Genomic DNA, 15882 nt, shown 5'->3' on the forward strand with positions numbered 1-15882 from the left:
CTCGCTCTCTCTCTCTCTCTCTCTCTCTCTCTCTCTCAATTGCCTTGTCTTCTCGTTTCTTGTGACATGATGAGTGTTGGGGTTGTGACATATTACCATGTTATGTCCATTTTACAAATGGGTTTTATATTTTCATTTGTCTGTGCTCCTCTGGTGATATTTCGATTTCCAAACTATACTCATAAGCAGCTGCAAAGAGATATAATGGTGAAAGGTCCATTTTTTTCTTTGAATGGAATATAAAGCTGCAGAAAAAGAAGCTTTTTTTTGGTGTTTCAGATTCAGAACCGGGTCCTCTGTAAATTCCTCAACTCCAAAAGGGTTGATGTACAAGTCATTGTGGGCTTGAATTTTTTTTTTTAAAAAAAAAGCTGTTCTGGTCAATATATATATATATATATCGAATCATACGAACTTTTCTCACACTTTTCTACTCGGACAGTGAGTTACAGTTGTGCCTATTTCTGATTACACGCCATACGAAAATGCTCTGATTCTGAAATGCTGATTCGGACAGCGAAAAGTCTGGAACTCTTTTTGTTGTAGGAACCATTCCCCACACAGATCATTGCCCCCCTGAAACATGGCTGTCTCTCACGTTCTCCTGCACCGCCTATACAGCAAGGTGAGATATGAATCTCTCGATCAAACAAGTACAAAACCTCGGACTGCACGAACAAGACTTGAATCATTTGTTTGTTCGCTTTTTTACCTGGAGGAGTTCAGTCATCTTGCCTCTTCTGTAGCCAGGCACGGGTTTGGGAATATGAACGGGATGGACCGGGTGTATCGCTTGAAGCGGCTCGATGGACAGCGCCTGTTCATCGGAATCAGCCTCAACCGAGGCCATTTTCCCTTGGACTTGAACTCTATTCATCATGACTTCCGTCAGCAGCGTTTCAAACGGCTTTCCATGACCAGCTCCACTCTGCATAATGAGTTCGGACCCGATATTGACATCTGCTGGTGGAGCCTGGTTGATCGGTACCGCTGCTTGAGGCGGTGCCCTTGAAGGGTCAGGGACTAGCCCACCGTTCTGCAAGTGTGCAGGTTGAGTAGACTGGCTCAAGATGGGAACCAATGCTCGGCTCTTAACCCCAAAAAGATCAGGTTCCTCACGGAACCTGGATTTCCGACTATGCGGGATGCTGTTTCTCGGGATCATTGGAACATTAGGGGCAACGTCATTCTCTTCTGAAAGGGGAACACATCGCCCGGGCTTGAATACCACACCTCTGAGCACATTGCTCGAATTCCCGACCTTAACAGAGAGCAAGTACCCGGCTTCAAATCCAGCCTCGATCACACCACTCACTGGTTGCCCCACCATCACATCATCCCTCTGACGGGGATGATTCCTGCTTCTCCTTTCATGCCCGGAACTGGAGCCGAGACCTTGCTCACCTGAATCTATCCCCAGTTGTTTACGAGGACGACCCCTCTTCCGTTTCACCATGAAATCCGCTGACGAATACTGGTTGATATTCTCTCGGTTATCCTTCTCCATTTCAGCTCTCCTCTTGATAGTATATTCTTGTATTCTGGCTTGCTGTCATAAACACCCAATGCAATGTATAACAGATCTGTACAAGAAGAATGAACACCGGAAATCATAGCGCTTAATATGAAATCATTTCACAGGGCAACAAATCAAATGTCAAAACCCCGAACCAAAAGACGCAATGAATATTCAATCAAACACAGTGAATCCAAAGTATGTATCCACTAACCCTAAGAACATTACCTAACATATAAAATTGATTTCACTGACCCACCATGGATGGACAGAGAACAGATTCAATTGTCTTAAACCATGGACACAGTCCTCAAAACCAGCAAACAAACGATTCCTCGTATAATGTTGTCGGCCCCATAGCACAGTGGCTGCATATCTAACTCTCTGACAAGACATGCATCCATGTCTGCCCAAACTCGGGACTCAAAAGACATGGATTATCTCAAAATCGAACAGAGATAATCAAAGAAGAAACGAGCACATGATTTTCTCAGAAAACCCTAGAACACAGAAAATCTCGGGATTCAAATATTAAGACCCAGCATCGAAGAATACCCCAAAATTTCGTCGGTATCGAACCTCAAAATTCGACTGAAGCAATAATCTTCGATTCGTTCTAATACCCACGAACTAAGATCAAAGATAGTTTTGACCCACGAAACTGTCGTAAAAAAGTATCCGACTTGAGTCTCTGGGCCACGAGAAAACACAACACTGAAGACAAAAAGAGACCTGCAAAATCTCTTACCCTCTTCCTCAGCTGTCTTCCTGTGGCATTACACAAGAGTCAAAAAGGGTTAGAGAGAGAAAAAAAAAAAGTTCAAAGATTTGTAAGAAAAAAAAAAAAAAGAAGGGAGTCGGACATTTAATTTACAGAACACAAATCAACAGTTTTCTGCAAACCCTTGGACGTTAAATGCAGTATTGGGCTTCTTTCTTATTAAACAATATCTCGCTAGATTTTTCGCATTTTAGATTTTTTTTTTTTTTTACTTGTATTCTCTTTTGCGCTCACGTGGAAAACACGTGTTTGGAGGAACCATCGAAAGATTGTTGGGACGTGTCGACAACGCGATATTTGATTATGGGCCTAGACTCATGGGCCTGAAATTGGACTGCCTATTTATATTTATTTCCTGAATTCATATTCAAGAAACAAAATAAAATTTTCATAATAATTTTTTTTTATAATAGAGTCCTGTTTGTGAGCTATATAAGAGTGGAGTTTCCGTTTCATAAAGAAAATATAAAAAATTTCATAACAAAATCGGATTTAGAACTAAATCTATATATCCGATAATTTTGTTTATTTTATAATTTAGAACTTAAACATATACGTTTGAACATCTGTGACCTTCTTCGACTGCGTCGTGATTAGGAGAATTTATTTTTTCCATATTTTATTTCAATTTTTGGTGCTATTTTATTTTATCACGATACGCCTCGGCTGATATTTTTCATTCGCGTTTTACGGCCACAATTTTAAACCCATCAGAAGGCGACACGTGTATGAACTATTTGTTGGGCTCTAAGACAAAGCCCATAACCCTGTGAACTTGGTTGTGGGCCTTGTGGCAAAGAATCTCTGCGAACCGGTTTTATCCGGTTCGGTTCGATTTTTTTTCCCTATTACACTTTTTTACATAATTAACGTACATTAATCTAGTTAAAATTTATACATATATTTTACAAAATCCAAAATTTAATTCTAAAAAAAATCACTTTGATTAAACTGTGAATTAGAAATTAATTTATAAATATAAAAAAGTGAAATGTTACATATTTATAATTTTATTCCGCCGATTAATAAATCATTTGTATCCCCAAAAATTAAAGTCAAAAGAAAAAGTAACTTTAACTCATAATGTCTGGAAACACCAAGTGAAGAGACAAAAGCCAACAAAGACACAAACACAAGAAGATGGCTTCCTGCAATGTGAAAAGAAGAAGAGAGCTCAGGTTGGAGGTTGCCATGTTCCGGGCTGAAACGAAGCTCCAGACCCAGTTGGTTCTGTCGATCTGCGTTTGCATCATCATCAACAGTATCACAATTTGTCTGGTTTTGATCTTATAACCAAAATCCTAAATTGGTTCCCAAAAGTTTGGATGTGGTTTTGATCTTACAACCAAAATGCTCTAACTGGTTGTATCGAAAATGACCTTCCCCAAAAGTCTGGATGTCTAATGACAAGACAAAAGCCAGAAAGCTACTTACTTTGGTATGTGCCGCTCTGCAATGTCGGGTTCGGGTTTTGGTTTTGGTTCCTTGACACTGTAATAATATCGAAGGCAAGTGAGGCTACTGTGAGCACACCCAAAAAGTCGATGAAACTTATAATACCATAAGAAGATCGATATCGTAAGAGAGAATTGGAGTGGTAAAGGTATGGTGACTCACCGAGATTCGTTTGCTTGTTCATGGGCTTCCTCGAGCTTCTCGCCTAAGCATGGACAGAAAATGGAAACGTCAGTAAAAATTCATGAGGTTAAAGTAGGAAGAATAAGCTCTTTCACAGTTGGAGGAATTTGAACCTTTGGAATCAGCTGGGAATTGTTGAATGAAGCTCTTCAAATCTGGACCTTCAGCTTTACCTATACACAAACAAAGAGAAAATCTTATTGGACTATCACTTCAAATGTGCAAGGAAACAAATGGACAGATTATGTGTGCGTTATTCGTTAATTACTGCTTATGATTTTGCGTCCAGTTCCACTGGCTTCTCGGGCTTTCTTCTCCTCCTCTTCTTTTTTAAGAACTTCATGAGAAATTCAAGGATTCAGAGCGAGGATGAACTTTGAAATTACAAAGATTGACACATGAATCTCATTTGGATCAGTAAAAGTTTTTATTCCAGAAAGCAAGTACTCAAAGTTTTAAACTGATTGCGGCATATATGAAGTGAAGTGACAAAAGAGATGGAGAGACAAAGAAAAGAAAAAGAAAACGAATAATGCAAATTGTATCAATAGACTGGAACACGTACTCGCAACATTAAGCTTCACACGTTCGCGTCTTGCTTCAAGTTCAGCCATCTCCTGGAACAAGAGGCAACATCAATGTCTAACATCACCAGAAAGAAATGCATTCTGCCAATAACAGAGAAACAAACGACAAGCTAATATATTAACTAACACAATTTTTTTTCCTATTGAATCTCATCTGCCTGAAAACATCTCCATGGAAAGAAAACTATTCTAATCAAATATCTCTTTCAGAAAGAGAAAAGCTTTCATCTTACCTCGGGAGTAGGAGCCCTTTTCCGCTGCCCATTCAGCCAACATATCCATTCAACTACAACAAACAATCAACCAATATGGAAAATCATAGGCCAAAGTCCACCACACAACTTGCACATCCCCTTATGTTTAAATTCAACATTACTGCTAGTGCTATTTTTCAGAAAGAAACCACCCTAACTATCTCTTCCAGAAATCACAATTCAATAAGCTTTCATCAAGGATTACCGGGGACAGAGGTCGGATCCTCCTCTCTTTTAAAGATGACCCATCTTTTCTCCTTAACTGGAAAATGAAAGGAAGCCCATCAGAGCATCTTACTACATAAATGAATTCCACAAGAGCATACCTATTAGCTGCGTGCATATGGATATTAAGTGCAATTTCCCCAATGAAAAAAAAGGAAGAGGCTTTTTCTTAACTAGACTGCTAAATTGAATGGATCATGTATATCCAAAGAGCAGTTCATTTCCGAGTCCAAATACATGTTCAATGGAATACCCAGGAAAAAAAAATCCCCCTACCCAATTCGCATGATTTTCTCGATAAGAATATCAGATATTCAAAAACTAAGGAAAGTCAGCAATTTGTAGCAAACCCGCGAATCGAAAAACCTAAATTCGCTACTGAAGTCGAGAATCATTAGAATGCCAGATACAAAAAAAAACACAGATTTGCGATACGAGGAAGAAATAAGATGAGGAAATTACTACTCGCCGATTCCATCAATCTCTTCGGTTCTGGAGAAATACTTGTTCCCCACTCTGTCGACACCGATAAATTTCCTGCTACTGAACAATCCAGAAAACCTAGACCACAGCCTCGACATGGCTCGCCTCCGGATTCCGATCGAGCGCCAAAAACAGTCTGTAGAATTGCACACAGGCTCTTCCAATGAAAACCGTAGCTCGAAGTTAGGATTCGCCGCTCGGGTTATGGAGAAAGACGAGTTCGGGTTTGGATCGTGGAGAAGTTATTTTTTGCTTTTTTACTTTTTCCCCGAACAACAAATCTTGTGAAGCCAACCTTATACTTTAAACAAATAAAAAAAAATAAACGTTTCAAAATTCCTAAAACGAAAAAGATTAATTATTGAAAGTAAATTCATTTAATCTTAAATAAACTTTTTTAATGTCGTTAATTTACCAGGGGAAATCCAGAAATTTTGTGCATGTCGAAAGCAACATTTCCTTTACTTTGGATACTGACAACTTCAATTGTTAAAATTTAAATCTTGAAAAAAAAACGACTTTTTATAAAAATAAAATAAAATATATATTATGTTTCATATGTGATTAAATAAATTATGCGTTTCTCTTCAAAAATCTATTTTTTGTCTCTCTAATTTCCTTTTGCTTCAGATTTTTATACCTGTGTTAAAAAAATATTTCTTGACCAGTACTTCTAAACAAGAATATTGCCGAAGAAATTATATATATATATATATAGTCGGACAAAAAAAAGAAAATAAAAACAAAAACGGTCACGTGATCGTGGAGGAGAATTGCGTGAGGGACCACATGAACGTGAAACTCCCGCCTCCGATCCTTTTCAAAACCCTAAGTCCTCATTTTCCCTCTTATTTCCCCGAACCCCTACCCCCGATTTTCCCGCCCCCCAATCACCCCTCTCCTACAAAACCCTCCTTCCTTCTGCGATCCCCACCACAAATCTCTCGTGATCCCGATCTCGATCGATTTCTGCAACCCTAGAGATAATCTGATCCAATGAAAACCGTTTCCAGATCTCCGGCGAGGAGAAACGACGGTGGCTTCCACCGTTATTTGAAGCCCGGTGCTCTCGCTCAGATCCGCGACTCCAGGATCAATGGGAGATCCAACTCGCTCGTCTCTCGCTCCTCTTTGCAGAGATTGGAGTCGCAATCGCCCTCGTCCTCGCCGCAGATCTTGACGCTGGATCATGTGCCGGATCTCCTGAGCAAGATCTACGGCCCAAGTAGCCTCCGGAGGAAGAAGCTCGTCGCTGCTAGATCCGTGTCGTTGATGAATATGAACGCTTCTCAGAGTTCTATACTTGAATCCGCCGGCGGTAACAGCAGTGTATTAAATAATGATGTGTTAGTTGCTCACTGAATTAAAGGTAGTTGATATTGGATACCTTTTTTTGTTCTTGTTGTAGATTCTTCCCTTCTATGTTAAATGATCCGATTCGGGAAGAGCTGTCAATTTTTCTTGAACCATAAAAATCCAAACCTTACGTAAACCATCATGGTTTAGTGTACCTCAAATGAATCTCATTTCCAGTTTGATCTCAATGTATCTTTCATCCATTTGATGTGAAAGTTCAATGTAAGCTATCATCTCTCTTCTCTCGTATCTAACTGCTGTTATTGGAATTATGTTCAATGGTTCTGATTGACCAATACATCAATTAGAACTTTGAGATATGAAATGATTTGCCCATGGCGAAAATGTGGCTCTTGATCTGCAGTATGATCTTTTGAACTGTGTCCCTCTGCTTTCTAGTTCATTGATGTCCCTTTTACATTACGTTATCATTCATTCATGCATATCCTCCACATTTAGCGCATCTGGGTCTCTTTCTTGTGAGATAAAGTTTCAACCTTTGAGGGGCATGGCCCATTTTTTTTTTTAGATTCCGTTTTCTTGGGTAAGTTCATGAAACGAGACTTAATTTAATGAAGGAGGTGAACCTTTGAAGGAAAGAAGGTAAATCTTGAGACGAAATCTACTGTGTTTGTCTGAAAAATGCAACCGTTCGTTGTTACCACATAAACACAGAGGACTCGTTTTCGGGAGTCGGGAGTAATAATAATGGTCTGGACGTTGGTGCCTATGTCTTTGGAGACGATCCATAGAGACAAAATCTATTCATGTCTTGTTCTTGACGTCCCTTTTGCCTTCTTTCTCCTCTTCTCTTCCTCATTTTTTGCCTCTGCGAATTCCTCCTCTTCAGAATCTTTTTGCCTTCACCTTCCTGAGTAATTTTCTTTTAATCTGTATATATATATTTATACAGGTAAATCATCAAACTCGATAAATTCTGACAAGTTTCTGCCCAATTTTCATGCCTTATCTGTGTTCTGTTTCAACAGTGTTCCTCTTTTTGTTGCTGCAGATTCCGTTTTAGAATCTGGAGAAAGCTGCGTCTGTCTCTTCAGAAAATCCTCAGGACCAGGTAGATTCTCATGTCTCTATGCCATCAATCTGACAATCTTATTGATTTTTTGGGTTCTTTCTTCAGAATATTCTTCTCTTGAACAATGGAGGACAAGAACGAATATGGTTTATGGATGCCCGTGAAAGAAGAAGAATTCCAGGAACAAGACGTGTGGGATGTTCTTGATGGGTATGAAGATGATCAATCTGCCACAGGAATCAACCAGACCTCGAATCCCTCTTTTCCAGCCCAAAGGTTCCAACTCAGTAACCCAAGGGTGATCCCAAGAACAACCACAAGCGGTTTCGGAACAAACAGCACTCAGCTCCTGTCAGTGTTCCTGACTGGTCAAGAATACACACAATCAAGCCAAAGAAAGCTGCTAAGACTCATGATGATGATGATGGTGATGACGGTGATGATTATGATGATGGTGGTGGTGGTGGGGGCAGCGAGAGTGTGTTACCAGAGGAGTATTTCATGGGCAGGATACGATCGTCACCCTCGTTATCGGTCATGGAAGGAGCTGGAAGGACACTGAAGGGGAAAGATCTAAGCAAAGTGAGGAATGCAGTGCTGAAGAAAACCGGCTTTCTTGAGTAAGAGGAACAAGCCTCTCTGGTGGAAGAACATGATGTGATGTATGTGTTTTTTATTTTTACATGTATATGATCAAGTGTTCTAATCTATTCTCTATAATTAGAAAGTCCTTACAGATTTTATGTTTCGGCTTAGTGTTTGCAGAAATCATGTGTGGTAATGGGAATCGGCATAAATACAAGAAAATTTGTCACTTATGAACAGCAGAGGAAACGTATCCCTCCATATTTTAACAGTAATTAACAACAAAGTTTCACGTATGTAAATCCGGTTGTTTTATAATACAAACAATGATCAAGATCTTGATCATTAGTTGTCGATCTTTCTGGAAATTTCGATCTTTTTTCAATTCTCTAGCAGATTCCGGGCAAGTTGTCCCACGAGCAGGAATTAGTGTTATTGTCATGATCATCATTTTCAGCCGCTGAGGCGTCGGCCGGGAAGAAGGAAATGAAGTGATGAAGGTCGAGGACGAGATTATCGTCAGTGACGACTGAAGAATGCCCATTCGAGATCTCTCCGCTGTCGCTTCCCCAGTCGAGAAACTTGGCTATGTCTTCTTGCATGGCGGCGTTCATCTGTTGAGATTCACCTTCCCTTTGTTTTAAAACTTTTTACACAAACACCATGGGAGATCAGATTCATTTCAGGTTATTGCAAAAGTGTAGAGTTAAAAAGCTTATTACAAAACATTTTTTTGATAGCTCACCTTGTCCGAAACTGTCCAAGACATTGTTGTCGTCGTCGACTTGTCTCCTCTTAGGCGCCCGGCCGCCACAGGCCAAAGCCTCGGCTTCATCGAGGACACTCTCTAACAGCTCGCAGCTACTTCTTCTATGCAAACCGGTGTCAAGATTCTGATGATGTTTCTCATTGTCTGACAAGCTGGTAACATCAAAGACTGCTGAGTGGGACATTTGGTTTGAAGGGAGCTCCGGTTTCAAGGAGTAAACAGGTTCATTGAACTGAAATAACGAAGGAGTGAAGTGGGTATGAAGCATTTGAGTAGGGGAAGAGGAAGGGCTTAAAGAGAAAGAATGAAGAGGAGAAGCAGAAGGAGGAGGAGGAGAGGAAGAAGTATAAGGTAGAGTTAGAAATGTAGGGTAAGAGCTCTTCTTGGCATGGAAAGAAGGCGGATGGAGTAGAGGAGGTCCGGGGAAGGAGAAGGAGACGATGGTGTTGTCATGGTGGAGAGTGGGGGATCTCGGGGGGACGAAGAGTGGAAGAGTAGGGGAAGAGAGTGGCGAGGAGAGGGACGGGGGAGGAGTAGAGAATGGATTACAATAGGTGGATGTGGTGGGGAAAGTGAAGGACGAGGAGGAAGAAGGGGAATGGAGAGGAGAGGAGGGCTGAGACAGAGGTCGGAGATACATCTGATGATGGTTTGGAAGGATCTCGGGAGGGTAGAGAGGGAGACCTTGTCGTTGGAGACGTTTCAGCCTCGTGTTCCAGTAGTTCTTGATCTCGTTATCTGTTCTTCCCGGTAACTATGTTGTTCAGCCACAACATGTCATTGAATAGACAAAGACAAGGCAGTTTAGTATACAGAGTTTCACTGTCTTGCTGCAATATATATATGTGTGTGCAAGTGTTTGTATACATGTATATGGTGTGCGCCCTTGTATGGAAACCTAGAAAACAGATCAAAGGTTTGGTGATGATGATGATGATGATGATGACAATCTATCACCATAATTTGGAGTCATAGAAGTTGGACAGAGGAGGAGGAGACAACATATTATAAGCAAGAAAAAAAACACAGACCAAGGATGACAGCGGGTAAAATGAAGAGAAACCTTAAAAACCAGACACTGCAACTGCAAATATAGACATCCAAACACGATCACAAAGACATATATGAACAGAGAAAAGATTCAAAAGCCAGATGACATGACAAGAAACAGACGAACCTGCAGAAACTATATGTACACAGACAATCACATAGAGATTATGGGTAGAAGAAGAGGAAGAAGAAGAAGAAGGGTACCTGAGCGGCCATGCGAGCCCATTTGTTGCCGAGCTGGGCATGAAGCTGGATGATTAAGCGCTCTTCCTCGGCGGAGAAGGCACCTTTCTTGAGATTCGGCCGGAGATGATTCGCCCACCTGAGCCGACAGCTCTTGCCGCAACGGGCAAGACCCGTGTTCTTCTGCACTGCGTTCCAGTTCCCTTCTCCCTGTTCCCTCACGTACGCCGCCAATGTCTCGTCCTCCGCCGCCGTCCACGGCCCCTTCTTCAAAACCACCGCTGACCCTCCTCCGCCGCCGCCGTCCTTTGATGTTCCACCGCCGTACAGCATCATCGGCTCTTCTGTTCCTCTGATTCTGCTGTCAGAAGAATGAAACAGGATATTTCTGTGGATTTTACTCTGGTTTGGTTTTTTTGTTCATGTCCAAGATGTGGGCCCCGGGTAGGGAGGGGGTTTAAGCTAGCAGAGCTACCTGAAATGCAGGGTCCACGGTAAGAATCTTCTCTCTATTTTTTGTCTTTTTACCTCTGGCAAATGGCTGCAGAGAGGTAAAAAAAGAGGAGAACTGTGGTAAAAGAGGCAGTTGGGGGGTAATTTGGGGATGTAAAAAAAAACAAAGTGTTCAAATGTGAAGATGGATAAAAAGGGAAAGAGAGACCCGATGGTGGGTTTGAATAAAATTTGGGGCCGGACCAAACAGATTAATCTAACTGAGCCGGAGAGTACGAAGATTCTAGGATCTTCAGGAATGACAAGTCGCCGAATTCTTGCGGGATCTCGCCGAGGATGTTTCCGGAGAGGATGGTGGGAGGAATCCGAGTAACAATGACAGAGATGAGATGGAACGCACTGACGAGGTAACAACACATGTGTGATGATTTCGATCTCGGTTGATATCCGGAGAAAAGAAAATCATTTCCCTGATGAAAAGCTTAAATCTTTTGGTTTATCCGTGGAACATCGAAAAGTTCTATGATTCCCGTTACATGTAATAGATTCTTATTCTCTCTATCTCGTGGCCAGTTGAGTTCTTGTCCTTTCATGACCGTTCTCCATAGATATCTGCTAGGAAAGGTGTATAGTGTTCTCAAAAGATGAGTTTTTTTTGTGCTTTTTCTGGTGCTTTCGTTTGGTAATGATTATGAATGTATGATTGAGCTGTTTTATGAGTACATGCATAACTTCTCCAACGTCTATTTTAAGACCATACCATACACACATATACATACATACACATATATACACACACACACTCTACTCTTTAACGTATTTGCTTATTAAAAAACCATGGGGTATATATATATATATATCAAAGCAATATGACGCAACACTGATGATGCCCTCCCACTCAAAACATTCTTCTTTTGGGTTCTTTTATGTACGATGATGAAGCATATATTAAACGGAAATATGCACATATACATACACATGTATGTATATGTGCGGGCATAATTGCAGGTGACACATGTTCATGCATCTATATTGGGAAATTCAAGCTATACTAGTGTTAATAAGGCGTTTGCTTGAATTTTACTCGAGAAACCCTATATATACGGATGAATCTGGCCCACGTTTCTGTCCAGAATCTGAACCCCAAACGAATATGAAATTAACCTCATCCCACAGCTCGAAAACCCTAACAACGGCTTCACTAAAACGGTCAATTTCCGGTCCTCTGGGAGATGTAGTCGGGCCAAAGGCCCGGTGAACTTCCGGATTATAAAAAAAATAAAAAATAAACGGGCAACTTGTGTACATATTGATCCAATCCAACTAACCCGCAGGTAGACGACTTTTTCTTCATTTTATTTTCAGTTTCATAACTTCTCTCTCTCTCTTGTTCAATTTTCGTTCTCCTGATCCTTGCTATCACACGAAAGGAAGTATATGCTACACAAGTTCATCGTACTCTTCTCTGATATCATCTTGCATTCACCATGAGCCGTGCAAATGTTTGGACGAGAAAACCGTTACTAACGGAGCAAGTAAGCCCAGATCCTTCTGTGGGCGTGGAGTTGAGGGCGAACATAGTCGAAATCTTGAATCTTGAATCCTTCACTTCTTCTAGATGGAACTCGACCCGAGGATGAACAGACTTGTTCTGCATATTTTTTTTTATGGACTTTTCGCCTAAACTTCTCATCGACAACGCCTGATCACCGATCGAGGCCTTGTGGTTGGCCCTGTCTAATGAGCCGTGAACATGTTACCGCTCGACCCATTTGGTCAAAAGTATCAATCTTTCTGCTGTTCAAACCGGTTGAGCCTTTGTTCACTAGACACAAACCCTCCACCACGACCAATCCTGTCAGTGGCCGGGAGGGGGGCTTATACTGTTCAGACTGCGTGAGAAGACACGATCCTCACAATGCCAACTGTCTTATATAAACCCAACAGCTTGTGGACGAGTGGTCAGCAGATGGATGCAAAGCACTCAGAGGTTGGCAGTTTGATTCCTGGTTGGGGAGGGGTTTTCACATGGGCTGCCCCGCTCCTCTGGAAGATGTAGTTGGACAAAAAGTCGGGTGAATTTCCGGATTATCAAAAAAAAAAAAAAACTGTCCTATATAACAACCACTTGTCTACAATTTATCCAAACTCTGCTCCTCTGGAACTCAAACCGGATCGATTTGTTCCCAGAATACCAATGTCAAAGTAATATCATACCAGATGATGAACATCCGTACAGTCCCCTTGTAAACTTTCTTAAATCAAACACTCCGCACATATTTAGCGCATATAAACTCACCGAATACACACACAACGATTCGATTTCTTCGTGACAGACCCAATAGGATTACAACAGTTTTTTACTCTTCATTAATACACAAGTTCTACGTATATAGACACACTCGTAACTGCTATATTGCAGTTCCATTTTAAAACCAACACACAACTGTTAAATATACCACACGATCGCTTTCCATGCTTGAGCTTGGACCCAACACCCCTCCGTATAGTTATGATTTTCATCGTGTCCACCGGTTTGAGTTGAAACAGACCCATTTCGGAAAGCTCCTCCAGTAGCAAGATCCGCACCAGAGCCCAAATGAAATGAATGGCAATAGACCAACTCATAACAGGACAAGAACCGATGTTTCCTGTCTCTTTCCTGACAAAAAAAAAAAGCCGACAAACCTCGGAAATTGACCTCAATCTATTCCCCGTGAATCAAGGGAATCAGAAACGTACTGAATGAATGGCAGGAGAAAAACAAGGTAAAGGACTCAATCTTTACAACGCGGATAATAGACTTTTTTTTTTAGAAACGGATATTCAATACTAATTTTGTTATAAACAATTATATATCTATAATATCTGTATGATATTCTTATAAAATGTAATTGTTTCAAGTTAAAAAAACTTTCTCATTTTTTAACATTATTTCAAGAAAACTAAACTTATTTTCATTTATCTTTCATCATTCTTCTTGTCACATACTTTGACCTCAATTCATTCATCCCTCTCTATCATTGTCTATTCAATTTTTTCTCGCATAAATATTATTACTTTTTATTAAATAAATCTGAATCAAGAGATCCATGAAAATCCGAACATCGTTCCGAATATTCGAATCCCAAATACACTTGACACTTGAATTTGAATACAAATCTTACAACGAGATATATACACGAGTTTTTTTGGATGAAAATCTAAACACAATTTTCTCATACATCTCCACCCCAAATAGTGTTTCCCATTATCGGTAGATGTTTTGGTATTCGATTCGGGTTCAGACCGGAAATAGTTCGGTTCAAATTATGATCGATTCCGGTTTTTATTAAAAAATATATTAGACTTGATTCGATTTTAAAAATTCTTTTTTATAATTTTAATAACGTTGGAAGAATTTTAGAGGGTTCAAAATCGAGAAAAATACCTATTTTGTTAGTTCCATACGGTTCAATTTCGAAACGTTCACCGTACAGCCGTTGTCCATCCGCGTTATCTAACTTTTTGTTGACGTTGTGGTGGTGTTTTCCTCCACCGGGACATTTTCCCAACATTGTCGTGTCTCTCACGCGCTGAGGCGAAGTTAAATTTCCAGATTTTATATTAATACGCTGTTTTTGTTCTTGGACATCCCATTCACGAATTTGTATTCGAAACATTCTAGCTAATGTTTCGGCGTTCAGTTATCATCGGTCGATTTATGGACATTAATACATGAAAATCTATGCCTGTAAATGAAATATATATATATATATATATGTGTGTGTGTGTGTGTAACCGTGGACCAATCCTCTTTTTTTCCGGCCTTGTATGTATAATTTCTCGTTGCAGCCACAATTATTTTCCATTTACATTCGTGACAACGATCTCTCTCTCCCAAGTGTGTGTACACATTAACATCCGTTCCCACGCTTCAATAATAATAATAATAATAATAATAATAATAATAATAATATCCCATAAATATCGGAAAACGATTGCTTTGGCTTCAAAAGAGTTTAGTCAGCCAAATTCTATGACGAGCTTAAGCGTGCTTAATTAAATGAACACTTAATTAATTCCTAGGAACAAATGTCTCATAAAATTAATTAATAAAAAAACAAATATAATTTTGTTTTCCGAAGAAAATTTGAATTATTGATGAAGGCATATATGGATCATGTCGCGTTTTGACTTCCAACCCACGGAAATGTATTGACGATATGACTAGTAACAGAACGTACGTGACCACCACCACCATACCCTCCAGTTCATCATTTTCTGTAATACAGACAGAAATTATTCAACCCAACAAAAAAAAATATGGTCCGTCCAATATATTTGAATTTTGATTTATGTACACACACGAGTCTTATATGTAGTCCAATGTGAATGCAGTCAATTGTGATAGTTCTCTCTGAAATGTCTGGTGGGGCATTGATGTCACTGTTTGTTACTATATCTGCCATTTTTTCCCACCCATTATAGTTGTAACCATCACAATCAATATAGGCATAATAGTTTTTCCACCTTTTAATAATAATAATAATAATAAATGGATTTTATAGTTTTTCCCTTTTTATTTATGACTTTAGTGTTTTTAAAGTCGATATTTTATGTCACTTATGACAACATTCAATCAACTTTTATATATATATGATATATGGGTTGGCTGCATCTCCAGATATGTTGCAGGGTGCTCCTCCTCCATGCCCACCGATTTGTTACCGAATTTCATAGCTTAAGTTTTATAAACGCCCTAAATAATGTTATGTAATTATATTATATGCATATTTTGATATTTCGATGGCATGTATAATAATGAGCCAGCTGAAAAAGCATGTGAAACCTGTGTTTTGTTGGATATTTAAATGTACAAAAAACATAGTTATTAAAACATATTATAAAATTTTGAAAAAAATAAAATATTAAATGCATAATAAAATATATTTTCGTCCATACTCTTTATCAATTAACCTGGAGTTTT

General features: G+C 39.7%; 5 protein-coding genes across 17 annotated transcripts; 2 read left to right on the plus strand and 3 right to left on the minus strand.

Annotated features, from left to right (window-relative positions):
- Positions 1-405: 405 nt before the first annotated feature.
- On the minus strand, positions 406-2414 carry LOC104813422. 12 transcript variants are annotated; one of them, XM_010540990.2, is made up of 4 exons: positions 2380-2414; positions 2265-2284; positions 713-1583; positions 406-613 (listed from the first exon to the last, which is right to left on the minus strand). In XM_010540990.2, exons 3-4 carry the CDS (start codon positions 1505-1507, stop codon positions 566-568), a joined length of 843 nt encoding a protein of 280 aa, XP_010539292.1. In that variant the 5' UTR covers positions 1508-1583; positions 2265-2284; positions 2380-2414; the 3' UTR covers positions 406-565. The 12 variants fall into 12 exon arrangements, with proteins under 12 accessions (XP_010539292.1, XP_010539293.1, XP_010539297.1 ...); XM_010540991.2 differs by having other exon boundaries at positions 2249-2284; positions 2380-2396; XM_010540995.1 differs by lacking the exon at positions 2380-2414 and having other exon boundaries at positions 713-1549; positions 2265-2373.
- Positions 2415-3289: 875 nt separating this feature from the next.
- Positions 3290-5745, minus strand: LOC104813424. 2 transcript variants are annotated; one of them, XM_010540999.1, is made up of 9 exons: positions 5471-5745; positions 4982-5038; positions 4756-4808; positions 4501-4552; positions 4204-4272; positions 4049-4108; positions 3915-3957; positions 3732-3788; positions 3290-3535 (listed from the first exon to the last, which is right to left on the minus strand). In XM_010540999.1, the coding sequence occupies exons 1-9, from the start codon at positions 5580-5582 to the stop codon at positions 3472-3474; spliced, it is 567 nt and encodes a 188-aa protein (XP_010539301.1). In that variant the 5' UTR covers positions 5583-5745; the 3' UTR covers positions 3290-3471. The 2 variants fall into 2 exon arrangements, with proteins under 2 accessions (XP_010539301.1, XP_010539302.1); XM_010541000.1 differs by having other exon boundaries at positions 5464-5564.
- Positions 5746-6359: 614 nt separating this feature from the next.
- On the plus strand, positions 6360-7112 carry LOC104813425. The gene has a single exon (XM_010541001.1). It carries the CDS (start codon positions 6481-6483, stop codon positions 6844-6846), a length of 366 nt encoding a protein of 121 aa, XP_010539303.1. The 5' UTR covers positions 6360-6480; the 3' UTR covers positions 6847-7112.
- An 885-nt stretch (positions 7113-7997) lies between these two features.
- LOC104814005 lies at positions 7998-8609 on the plus strand. The gene is made up of 2 exons (XM_010541853.1): positions 7998-8072; positions 8171-8609. The coding sequence occupies exons 1-2, from the start codon at positions 7998-8000 to the stop codon at positions 8495-8497; spliced, it is 402 nt and encodes a 133-aa protein (XP_010540155.1). The 3' UTR covers positions 8498-8609.
- An 85-nt stretch (positions 8610-8694) lies between these two features.
- On the minus strand, positions 8695-10801 carry LOC104813426 (transcription factor MYB29-like). Its single transcript, XM_010541002.2, has 3 exons — positions 10482-10801; positions 9204-9981; positions 8695-9104 (listed from the first exon to the last, which is right to left on the minus strand). Exons 1-3 carry the CDS (start codon positions 10794-10796, stop codon positions 8848-8850), a joined length of 1350 nt encoding a protein of 449 aa, XP_010539304.1. The 5' UTR covers positions 10797-10801; the 3' UTR covers positions 8695-8847.
- Positions 10802-15882: the final 5081 nt, after the last annotated feature.

The sequence above is a fragment of the Tarenaya hassleriana genome, unplaced genomic scaffold, assembly GCF_000463585.1.
Source record: "Tarenaya hassleriana unplaced genomic scaffold, ASM46358v1 Cleome20, whole genome shotgun sequence".
NCBI classification, from domain to species: domain Eukaryota; kingdom Viridiplantae; phylum Streptophyta; class Magnoliopsida; order Brassicales; family Cleomaceae; genus Tarenaya; species Tarenaya hassleriana.